The sequence below is a fragment of the Anolis carolinensis genome, chromosome 1 (genome assembly GCF_035594765.1).
Source record: "Anolis carolinensis isolate JA03-04 chromosome 1, rAnoCar3.1.pri, whole genome shotgun sequence".
NCBI classification, from domain to species: domain Eukaryota; kingdom Metazoa; phylum Chordata; class Lepidosauria; order Squamata; family Dactyloidae; genus Anolis; species Anolis carolinensis.
The window spans coordinates 259,925,347-259,937,986 of record NC_085841.1 but is presented as its reverse complement, the minus strand read 5'-3'; the positions used below and the strand labels follow the sequence as shown (position 1 = coordinate 259,937,986).

At 38.8% G+C, this 12,640-nt stretch overlaps 1 protein-coding gene across 1 annotated transcript; it reads right to left on the bottom strand.

Annotated features, from left to right (window-relative positions):
* Positions 1 to 658: 658 nt before the first annotated feature.
* psmd13 (proteasome 26S subunit, non-ATPase 13) lies at positions 659 to 12,497 on the bottom strand. Its single transcript, XM_003214794.4, has 13 exons — positions 12,287 to 12,497; positions 9,132 to 9,210; positions 8,744 to 8,778; positions 8,592 to 8,647; positions 6,854 to 6,897; positions 6,536 to 6,622; positions 5,282 to 5,453; positions 4,242 to 4,321; positions 4,029 to 4,154; positions 3,528 to 3,590; positions 2,537 to 2,617; positions 2,101 to 2,217; positions 659 to 1,442 (listed from the first exon to the last, which is right to left on the bottom strand). Exons 1-13 carry the CDS (start codon positions 12,379 to 12,381, stop codon positions 1,347 to 1,349), a joined length of 1,131 nt encoding a protein of 376 aa, XP_003214842.1. The 5' UTR covers positions 12,382 to 12,497; the 3' UTR covers positions 659 to 1,346.
* Between the last annotated feature and the right edge of the window lie 143 nt (positions 12,498 to 12,640).

The following is a 12,640-nucleotide window of genomic DNA, read 5'->3' as shown; positions in this document are numbered from 1 at the left end:
CCTCTAGAAAAAAAGGCTACACATCTAACACTGCTGAGAAACATTTAGTTCTTATTAAGGTTACAAACCTATATGTCAACTGATGATAACCCAAAATAATTGGCTAGTGGTTTTGTACTTCTCCATACTACTGCATTGAAATTACAGCTTATTTGCTTGAATAATGGATCAGTGTTTAGTTAATCTGTTTTCCTTCTTGGCAAATGAGCAATGACAAAGAGATGTAAACTCAATTGCTGATTTTTATAATTCTTAGTAATGTTTGAAGATGTAATCTACATCATGACCATCACAGTTAATATGAACCCAATTCAAAATGGATTTAGGAATGTTTATATCACACTAAGAAAATGATTTTAAGCATATTATGTATAATTCTAACCCACACCCATTGGAAGAACATCTGATCTGAAAATAAGTGCTTATTTTACTAACTGCTGTGTAGTCAAAACAGATGTGTGATCTCCAAAGTATACCCACTACACCTTTTAAAATAAAAAGGTCACTATATCCTAACAACTTACTAAAATAGAAGACAATTTTTATCAGAAGACAAATTGGCTTTTCCTGTTGACCTCCAAAGAGTAAAAATAATATATTATAAACAGGAATGCTGCTGAGTTCAGCTCATTGTAAAAGCACAAAAATAGAAACGCACAAGAGGGAAGGCAGACGTTTATTCCAGCAGTTTTTTTTCCCCTGCATCACACTTCTGGTTAAATGTTCATAAAAGACAAGAGCAAACCCAAGTATAATATAAAAACAAATCCATTAAATGTATGACTTTATTCTTGGAAAACATTGATGGGATTGAGCAGCTTCTACTGAAAAAATGGAGGGGGGGAGGCAAGGGGAAAGAAGCATGTCTTCTCAGTTATGCTGCCTTTGGGCTGGCAGGGGGAAGGTCACACTCTCCTCCCCCATATCTGTCAATGGTGGCCTTTCTTTCCTGCACAATTAATGCAAAATGGAAGACTTGCTGCCCTCCCACTGCTGAACCAATGCCCTCCACCCCTTAGCACATAGTCCCCCCAGCATCCTCCACTGCAACATCACACCAAGACTGATTAATCCACTGTTATGGAGTCCTCAGCTCCCCCCTTTGGTGACAACAGGATGGGAAAGCACTAATAAAAATGCTAGTGCTTAAGAGGGAATTCCCGACTCCAAGCACCAAAGGGTTATACAGCAAAGGCCACTTAGTCCTCTGTACAAGCATCAGAAAAGTAGTTCTTCCCCCTCCTCCCCTAGCCCCCCTTTTAATAGAATTCAGTACAGAGTCAGTGGTCAGGCACTGCCACTTTCAGGAACAGCACAAGATATTCCCTTAGCCAGTGCAAAGTCCTTTATGTTAGGATATCATGGGCTTGGTGCTCCACCAACATCTCCATGCTCTTAACATCTGTGCACCAGAACTCCAGGCGGTCTTTCATGCCCTTTATCTAGAAAACAAACAAAGGGAAAAACTTGTAAAAGAGACACATTAAACAATTATATACCAGTCTCCTACAACAGTCCATCCTAACTGTTCATTCCAACGTGTTTAGAGTAAGACGATAGTGCTCCTCTGGCTTCTATTGGGTGTGGAGGCTACTATGCAGGACAGAAACCTGACATAGGACACCAAAGCCAGACACTGCAAGGAAAGGTACATAACACAGGTCTTCTTTGGGCCCCCCAAAACTGAGTTTCTTACACTGGATTGAATCTGATGCAGGATTTTACCCCACCCACCCTACTGGCATCACTAATGAAAAAAGGGGGAGGAATGGAGGAAAGCTAAAGAGGAGTACACTTCATGTCTTGGCAGACCTTGGCCTAAAGAAATATCACTTTGATTCTGGTAAAAATTTAGAGGCATTAAAATGCAATTAGTCTCCCAGTGCTTTTCCTTCTCATGCTGTATTCTTATAAAGGAATGTGCAAGAAATATGACCTGCTGTACATCAACTGAATGGATTTGATTATTTTGCAAGCTAAAACAGTAAATTCACTTGTTTTAGGATTTCAAGACATTCACAAAAGTACAATGATGACTAAGTACGTTCAGCCGATTAGCAACAATATTTCCTGCTTTCTTCCAAGAAAGCTGCTTTTTACCTGTTGTAAATCCAGCACCCGTGGTTGGACCCAAGTCATGTGAACCTTTTTGTCCACTTCGTCAATACTGCCTTTTACCAAACCTACTGAAAGCGCTTTCATCACTAGCAGCTCTACCTGCAAGAAGACAAAAACGATTTGTTTGCTTCAACCGAAATTTCAGGTTGTTCCCAGACAAGTCACTGCACAGCACACCAGCTGGATCACTTCTTACGAATCAAAAATGAAATTTGCAAAAACACCCCCCCTCCCAAAAAAAGGACCAAGATAATTTGTGGTGAAACAATAGAAATTTAATATTAATTATTTAAAATGAAAACCTGGATTAAAACTGAAGCTGGGACATTGCATATGAGTTTGATCAGTGAATTGTTCTGTTCAAGTAAGGGTCAAGAATATCTACATTCCTTCTGTTTTAGTACTAAATGTGACTCACCTCATTTACAGTGACTTTGGCACTTTTAGCAATCTCTTCAAAAGTGAGTTGCCGGTGGTTAGCTGGTCGGGTGAAGGTCATCTGCAGAGGAATAAAGGAGTTAAAACTAGATTGCCTAAAAAGAAAAGGCACAAGTGCGCAAAAGCTGCTTATTTATTTACAATCATACCTGACTGCTAGTTTCATTTATAATATAAATATCAAACAAAAGAGTCTGCAATTATAATGGACACTACAAAAGGATATGTATCTGAAAGATTTTAAAGGATGTCAGGCTGTTACAAACACTTGCAACTAGTTCTTAAGGATCCCCTATTTTTACCTGATACATTTAATATAGCATGAGCTTCAATGGATTACAGCCCATAGTATATGGGCCAATACATTTGTTATGGCTGTTAGATGCCTCATGTCTATTATTTTCCTCAACAGATTAACAACAGCAAATGCCCAAAATATTGAGCTATTTCATTTGCACAGATGTGGGACCTTATACTTGAGCAAATCCTTTGGTTACTTCAACCACAATGGTGTTTCAATTTGTTTTAACAGTTTTTACTTATTTGTTTTATGTGATTTTAACTAACTTGGTTTCATAATTATATTTTGTAGGTTTTAATTTGTATTGTTTTTAAGATTGTAAATCACTTTAGGTCTCAATCCAGAGAGAAAAGTGAGGTACTACTGATGGTGGTGGCCCCTTTCTTTAGCTTTGTAAGATAAAGGACAACTATCTGATGGTTCACAACAATAATTGATAGATGATTGTAGAACAGCAATCTAGTAAGACCAGTTATTTTCAGGATCCTAAAATATCATCCAGAATTAATATAACATAAAAGTCACATGCTGTCCAAGGAGAATACCACATACCTAATGAGAAATTATGTACTAGAAAAATAAATGAAAATAGAACCATAATAGAAAGGTTTGGGGTAAAAAGGACACTATTTAGCACAAAAAATGACAAATATCTCTGGTACAGACTCACCTCCATGAGGCAAAGCAACTGGATCTTTTGCAGCAGAAGAGCTTCATTTGCAGCCAGGTCTGGCTGTAAAACATGATAATTCAAAACTTCAGTTAATCCAAAAACTTCCCTGTATATAATGCAGCAGGATGCATGTTCCAAGCCCATCCTACAAACAGTACTGGTTGTTTCATTACTCATGAGCCAACATGATCAGAACTCAAAATCATTACAAAGCTTTCAATATCTCTTGTGTGGGTGGAATGTCCAGATGAATTCCTTAAAGCCATTTCATAAAGCCACAGATAAAATGTGTAATTATCCAACTTCTTCCAAAGTATTTAAATAATGTCCAATGTAATGAGAAAGCCTCAAACATAAATTATAAATGGGCTTCCAACTTATGTTTCATTAGAAGACATGTTAATAGACATGTACAGTACTTTCGTATTTTTCTAGTTCCTTGCAGACTGCAGAAACACCTGTTCAACTATAAGTTGTTAACTTGTACCAGGTACTTACCTGCTGGCCCCATGCTGACTTCAAAGCCTGGAATTTTTCCACATTGCCACTGTTGAAGGCATAAAGAGTGTCAATCAGCCACTGTCTGTCAGTGTCCCTCAAAGACTCCAGCACTGGATGCATAAGCTGAGAATAGAAATGAGGCAAGATGCTGAAATAGAGAAGACAGTTCCTCTACTACAATAATTTAAACAATCAAGTTCTACTACTTACCAGTTCGCCAAAGTTATAGACTCCTTCCCCAAGGAGTCCTGCCAGGCCCAATGTAAAGGCTCTCTCCTGCTGGTCTGCCACTGGGAAGAAAAATGACCTGGGTCAAACAAAAGTCCTACAGTCCAGTCATTTAGTATCTATAGATTTCCCAAGCTCACAGTGGATGATAGACTCCAGTAAGTGGCATCAATATAGTTTTGAAATAGAAGTTGGATCACATATATTTTCCATTAGCACATGTATACATTACTTAATCCAAATGCAGATTTCCCCTAAAAGCAAAACAAATCTTCTATATCCACACACACAATGCCAAATTCCTATGTACTAAAGGATTTTAAAAAAAATGAAAATCAACTGAGTTGGCTTTCCGAAAGAAGGAGAAAGGGAATAAGGAAACCCCCAAAACTTGGTTAGTTTATTTTGAGGGAGGAAGCAACTGTAAAAATAAGGAATCATAGAATTATAAGTTGGAAGAGACCACATAGGCATCCAGTCCAATCCCCTGCCATGCAGGAAAAGCACATTCAAAGTACCCGACAGATGGTCATCCAGCCTCTGTTTAAAAACCTCCAAAGAAGAAGCCGCCACTATTTTTAATTAAGGAATATTTGTAAAAAAAAATCCTACAGAGGCGTTACTCTAATCATTTCTGTTCTAGGTGGCTCCAGACACAAAATACAATATTTTCTAGACAACGAAAGCTAGAAATCTGTAATACATAGACCCATGGTTCTAACATACTAAATATTACTGTATTACTGATTCAATAAATGAGCTATCATGACCAAGTAATTTTCTTCCTTGCTGTAAGCTTCATCTTCTGAGACTCAGAGTGCAAGCAATACTCTGAAGAATAGAATAACTTTATTGCCATTGTACATTATACAATGAAATTAAATGCTTTCCCCAGCACACATCACAAAAACAACACCCATTCATCCACAGTCCAACTACCACTGCAGAAACTTCCATTTGATACAAATATCCATAAGTACAACTGCAATGTGTTTAAGAAGAACAGAAAAAAGGAACTCTACCTGGTAGATCTCTGACATCTATACATCCCAGAAACCTTAGAGCATCCTTATAGTAAGAGGCATGATTCCCGATTGTCTGGTAATACTTGCTGGAGAGGTCATAAAAGCGGCTATGAACAGATGTCACACCAGGCAGATTATTCAGCATCTCCTCAACTTCCTCTATGGTTTCCTAATGGAAATAGATGGGATATTGTCTCTTTATCTCGATCTCCAAGGGTTTTACACGCATCAGCATATGACTAGACTTGTTACATTTCCTCTTAATATCACAAGGAAATTGCAGTACATTTTCAAACAGTAAGGACAACAAGAATCAATAATATTTTAAATTAGAAAGAAAACTCTGCCGGTACAAATCTGATTCACTCAATATGCAAGATACATACAGTCTTTTATTTATGCTATATATTGTGTCCCAAATAATCAAAGAAAACTTTAAAGGTACAGAAACCTTAAAAGTTTGTTTGTGGCAAATTCAACACTAGCCTTCATTTCTGCACAGAATGAATGCATTGGAAGCTGTGCCTTTGAGACAAATATGAAAAGTTTACACTCTGTTATGGACTATAGTGTAGGATTATATATAGATTATAACAGTTGAAAGAATAAATTAAATATCAAAAGTTGCAATCTCTAGCCACTTAAGGAGAATTTATATCATGATTACACCCTTGTTAGAAAAACTCACATTATAATTTTCAATACAGACTGAGCATTCCTTATCCAGAAATTTGACATCCAAAATGCAAAATTGTCCAGATGGATGGCTGACAGAGTGACATCTTTGCTTTCTGATGATTCCATGTGCACAAACTTTGTTTCATGAACAGAAGTCTGAGAAATATTGTGCATAAAATTACTTTCAGGCTATGTGTAGAAGGTGTATATGAAATATAAATGAATGTTGTGTCCAAACTTGGATCCCATCTCCAAGATGTCTCATTATGTATGTATATACAAATACAAGTATTTCAATATTTGAAAAAATCTGAACTCCAAAACACTTCTGTTCCAAGTATTTTGGACAAGGGATACTCAACCTGTGGTATGGTATTTGCAGTGATACACATCAAAAATGAACACAAGAATTGGACAGACTCTAGTCTTTTCCACAGAATTCAGTAACTAAAAGATGAAAATATACTAACAGACAGAAACACAAAGAACTAAGCATGCACAAAATTTGCCAGTCACCTGACATCACATATCCAGACAAGACACATTAACACTCAAATATAAATATTGCCTTACCTTTGTGACTTGCAGGTCACCAATATTTAATTTCAGAGCCCCAATTGCTGTTTTACAAAGAATCACAGCTTCATCACTGCTTTTCACCTGCAGCCACAACATAAAAATACACTTAAAAATCAGCTAAAACTCTATTAACTTTATTTTCTCCCTAAACAGTCACTCATGGCAATTTATCACCAGCAGTATCACTTTCACTGGGTCCAAAAACTGACTTTATTCCTGTATCAGCCATTTCTTAGCAAATCTAGTAGTTTGCAGACATAACAAGAATAGTTGCATGTATTGCTGATAGACTGTTTATACAATCATACTTGCCTTTTCTCGGGTCTTTTCCAGAAAAGTAAGGGCCACATTAGGATCTAAAAACGTTTAAGCGGAAATCACATTAAAATTCACAATATTTCATGTTAAGAGTCTTTTACAAAAAAAATTAGTACTGAGAGTCTGTTTTGGGGTGAATTTGATGGTGGTGGGGGCAGTGCTCAGCTTGTCTTCCTCCCTTCATTCCCAGCAAAAGTGAATCATCAAACATTTACTTACACCTTTGGTCTCAAGGAGATTCTGGTTTAATGGGTTTTTTTATCGTGTCAGGAGTGACTTGAGAAACTGCAAGTCGCTTCTGGTGTAACAGAATTGGACATATGCAAGGATGTTGCCCAGGGGATGCCCAGATGTTTGTTGTTTTACCATCCTTTTAGGAGGCTCCTCTCACATTCCTGCATGGGGAGCTGGAGATGACAGAGGGAGCTCATCCACAATCTCCCCAGATTTGAACCAGCAACCTAGAGGTCAACAACCCAACCTTCAGGTCAGCAGTCTTGCAGGCACAAGGGTTTAACCCAATGCACCACCGGGGCTCTGGTTTAATGCTTAAAGTCAGAGAATGGGCACTTATATCCAAATATTCATCCAGTAATTGTTTCATTTCTGTTTGGGCTGTACATTTCCTAATGTCTGGAACCCCCCAGGGACAGGCATTCAATATCTACATTAATATTCTTTCACTATGGAATTCATATAATTATCTTAAAAACCCATCACTTTAATAGCTGCCATCAATAGAAATCTAAAAGTATGGTTCAGTCTTTTCACCCAAGAGACAATTGTCAGATTTTATTAAAAATCTGGTGACATGACTGCATCATGAACTCTTTCAGTGAAAAACATATCAGAATGAAAAAGAGAATGATAAAAATGAGTGAGTGGGAATCAATCTGAAACAAGAAAATGAAATATACACCCTCTACTGATCTTAAAGAAAATTGGTTAAAAACACTCCACAGGTGGTATTTAACGCCAAAAAAACTAGGGCTAATGTATAAATATGTGGATAATAAGTTCTGAAGATGCAAGGAACAAGTGGGTTACTACTTCCACATGCGGTGGAGCTGTAAAGAAATAACAAAATATTGGAAAACAATACACAGGGAATGTAAGGAGATTCTAAAAATAGACCTAGAATTCAGGCCAGAAATTTATTGGTTAGGACTACATAATATGGAAAATAACTTGGACTTTAATAAAGACGGAGACAGGGATAATAACGATAAAATATTTACCTATATTATTACAGCAGCTAGATTAATAATAGCTAAACATTGCAAAGGAGATAGTACTCCCACTAAAGATATGAGGTTACAAAAAAGTGTAGAGATGAGAAATATGGATACATTAACTTTTTTAATAAAGAAAAAAAACCGGGAGAGCCATGAAAGAAACAGACTGGAATACTTAGAAAAGGAATTTAAATGAATACCGAAGAAAGAAAGAAATGGAAGATTGGAAGTCAACAATCCCCCCCCCCCCCTTCTCTTAGTAGGCCTCTCCGCCCTTGGTCCAGAACGAACCTCCCATCCCTACCTTCCCCCCCAACTTCCCTAGCCCCCCTCTCCACATCTCCACCCCCCCATCCCTCACTCAAACTATCTGCCCCTCTCTATCTCCATACTCTTAATCCCTCACTATACCTTACCTTTAGAAACACAGCTGTATTAAATCAAAATCTCTTAATAAAAATTATTTTAAAAAGAAAAGAAAAAGAGATTGGTTTTACCTGTCATCTGTCGAACTACATGAAGAATAATTTCTACAAGGGACAAAGGGTTCACCCTAGAATAAAAGAAATAACATGCACAAATGAAGTCATAAACAGTAAATACGAAAATATAAGTTATTTTCATTTTTAAGGCATTATAGAAGTTTTACCTGTGTTCAAATTCACTGATGAAGTTCTCATATAACTATGAATAAAAAAATCAGTTTTAGTATATTATATTTGTTGTTCACAATCATCTAAGACAGAGCTTTCCAAACTCTTCATGTTGGTGACACGAGTGTGCTATTATTAATTATTTTCACTATCTGTAGTAAGTCCGGAAATCTATCCCCCATGGACACTGAGGTTGTATTGTATTGCCAAACGGCTAAGGACATACATTTACTTCCCCTTCTCAAATACTGAGGAAACAAATTGTGTTTCTATTTTACTGAAAATTCAGGTTTACTTATCACAATTTCAAGACATCTAGGAAGTAAAAATATTCATAATACAACCCAATATCATTACAACTTACTATAATACTTGGAACTTTACCTTGATAAGCCCATCTCCTTGGGCAAAGCAGGGGTCCTGAACAAAGTCCAAAACCTGGAGAGTCAGTTGGTGCCAGAGTCTGTAAAATAGAGAGATACTAATGAGAACTTAAAATGCCAATACAGTAGGAACTACATGTAAAACCAGGTGTTCTGGATAGCTGTAGAGACACAAATATTGTTATTTGTCAAAAATAAATGCACTTGTGAATTAAAAGTCTAATTTGACTAGGATTAGAAACAAAGACTAATAACCAAATTAATTTCTCAGGAAGGCATCAAGACAAGTTGATAGTTTATCAGGCTGCCAGGTTAAGTTAAATAAAAATTGTTCAACTATTATTAGTTAAAAGATTCTGGATCAAAAATGTTGTATAAAAATCTGCCAGGCAGAACTAAGCCATGTATTCTCCTTTATGTTCTTCAGACTCCATCTTTTAGCTACCGCATCGCTCTATCAACATGATCATTTACTGGCTTCTGCAAAGCAGGTGGGAGAAACATGCATGTATATATTTCTATAGCTGGATGTATAGCACCGAAGACTGCTTGGAGGGGAACACAGAAAATCGATGTAGGGAGGGTGAGGGAGGATACAGTATGAAAATGTATGCTATATCTGCTCCAAGATGTGTTAACTGTAACATATATAGGATCACTGCCTTGTAGTTAGCCTGCTGATCCTACTTTTGTAATTTCAGGCGACACAGCTAAAAAAACACAACCCTATAAATGAGATTGGGAAAGTTGCTGCCAGCCATTGTAAAGAATACTGGGCTAGATAAATCAAACCCGTGACTCATTAAAGAGCATTTCATATGCTCACTATCACACTTTGTTTGTTATGTATTATATATACATTGTATGCAAACATGTTATGACAGAACATCCTTCAATGAAACAAACAAAATAATTGGCTTGTTTGTTCATGTTATTTTTAAGGCATTGTCACAAACTGGAGCCCCATACTTAAAATGTTTTTGTGAAGGTATAATAATGTGTTGTTGAAGGTTTTGTGGCCGGAATCACTGGGTTGCTGTTTTTCGGGCTGTATGGCCATGTTCTCTCCTGACATTTCACCTGCATCTGTGGCTGGCATCTTCATCTCCGAAAATGCCAGCCAGATGCAGGCAAAATGTCAGGAGAGAATGCTACTGGAACATGGCCAGTATAGCAACCCTATAATAGATGACATTTTGCTCTTGCTATGAAAAAAGGAAAGGAAAATATTCAGTTGTGAGCAGATCAAAATTGGATATATACTGCAACCAGTGAGCTGAAAATACTCAGCAATGTACGTCAGATCAAAAGAACAAGCTATTAAGGCATCACCAACCACAGGGGCACAAGGTGAAACATCTCAGCGTAAAAATTCATTGAAGGATGCAACTGCTTTCAAAACGTATGTTTATGAAGATATTAAGGTCCAGCTACAGGTCTCCAGACTAAGGGGAAGCAAAATCACTTAATCTGGGAGGAATTACCTTTCAACTGTACAACTGAGCATACCTTATCCAGAATGGTGAAATGCTCCAAAATCTGAAATTGTGCATGTAAGTAGCAAAGATAGCTGGGGGGGGGGGGGGGGGGTCTTTGCTTCCTGATAGTTCAATACACTCAAATTTTGTTTCATACAAAAAAATACTTTAGAATATTGCATAAAATGACCTGCAGGCCATGTATATAAGGTAAATATGAAACATAAATTGATTTCATGTTTAGATTTGGGCCCCATCTCCAACATGTACATATATGTGAATACAGGTATTTGAAAATACCAAAAAACCCAAAACCTGAAACACAGCTGGTCTTAAAACATTTCAGATACAGGAAACACCATCTGTAGTACACGCTTCCAGAGAAAGGGGCAGGAAAACTGCATAATCTGGGTAGATACCTTTTAATAGAATAACAATATTTGTCAAGGCAGAGGAACAGGCATGAGCAAGACAAAGTCTAAGGCTTTCATGGCCAGAATCAATGGATTGCTCTGAGTTTTCCGGGCTGTATGGCCATGTTCCAGAAGTTCTCTTGGTGTTTCACCCACATCTATGGCAGGCATCCTCAGAGGTTGTGAGGTCTGTTAGAAACTAGGCAAGTGAGATTTATACAGAATGTTTGAAAAAGAACTCCCTAGTTTTATGCATAGAATCATTAAAACTAGTGAGTTCTTTTTCAAACACCCTGTATATCTGTAGAATGTCCAGGGTGGGAGCAAGAAGTCTTGTCTGCTTGAGGCAGGTGTGAATATTTCAATTAGTAGTCCTTGATTAGCAGTGAATGGCATTCCAACTTCAAAGACTGGCTGCTTCCTGCCTGGGGGAATCCATTGTTAGGAGGTGTTAGCTGGCCCTGATTGTTTCATCTCTGGAATCCCCCTAAAGAGTGTTGTTCTTTATTTACTGTCCTGATTTTTGAGTTTTTTTTAATACTGGTAACCAGATTTATTTTCATGATTTCCTCCTTTCTGTTGAAATTGTCCACATGCTTGTGGATTTCAATGGCTTCTCTTTGTAGTCTGACATGGTGGTGGTTAGAGCGCTCCAGCATTTCTGTGTTCTCAAATAATATGCTGTATGCAGGTTGGATCATCAACTGCTCTGCTACAGCTGACTTCTCTGGTTGGATTAGTCTGAGGTGCCCTTCATGTTCCTTGACTCATGTTTGGGCAATGCTGCGTTTGGTGAACAAAATGCTTCCCCACCAAATAGGAAGAGAAAGAGAAGAGGCAAAATAGAGCTGTACTAAGCAGACTATAGGTTAGGCATGGGCGTACTTCGGCCCTCCGGGTGTTTTGGACTTCAACTCCCACAATTCCTCACAGCGCATGTCTGCTATAGGTGCATCCACACGGTATAATGAATGGCTTGACATCACTTTTAATTGTCATGGCTCAATACCATGGGATCATGGGAAATGTAGTTTCATAAGATCTGCCTAAGTGATGGTTTCTCACCAAACTGCATTAGTGGGGGGTTTTTTTTTGGGGGGGGGGGGGTCCAGAATCAGGATGTCCAAGACCTAAACACCTCCTGAGTGAGGCGCCCCGGAAAAAAAGACGTTGAGCAGCCCCACGGTTTCCGAAGGCGACCCCCTCCCCGGCCACACGCGCCCGCCCGCTTGCTTCCCGCCTCGGCCGCCCTTTTCCCCGCTCACTTTTTGTTGTAGAGCTCCTCCAGGCGGTGCCACACGGCGGCCTGGCCTGGCCCCGAGCTCTGGGACTGCTGCAGGTAGCCCGGGACGTCCTTCATGGCGGCGCCGGGGTGGGAAGCGGGAGCAGCGACTGAACAGTGACCCCAAGAAGCCGCACAAGCAGGAGGCCGGGCGCCCAGCCGCCGGAAATGCACACTCACTTCCGGCAGTGGCCGCGCAGGGCATGTCGGGTACCGTATGGCCCCTCATAGCCGCCGCAGCATCAGCAGAAACGCTTCGGAGTGCCAAAGGAAGGAGGGAGGGCCTGGTCACCATAGCAACTGAGGCCTAGTCGTCTCTGTCGAGACCTGCGCATTC

Coding starts and splice junctions, on each gene's coding strand:
- psmd13 (XM_003214794.4), bottom strand. CDS start 12,381: ATGAAGGACGTCCCGGGCTACCTGCAGCAGTCCCAGAGCTCGGGGCCA. Junction 8,779..9,131: donor AAGGAGATGGGCTTATCAAG/GTAAAGTTCCAA, acceptor TTTTATTCATAG/TTATATGAGAACTTCATCAG. Junction 4,322..5,281: donor AGATGTCAGAGATCTACCAG/GTAGAGTTCCTT, acceptor TTTTCTTCCCAG/TGGCAGACCAGCAGGAGAGA.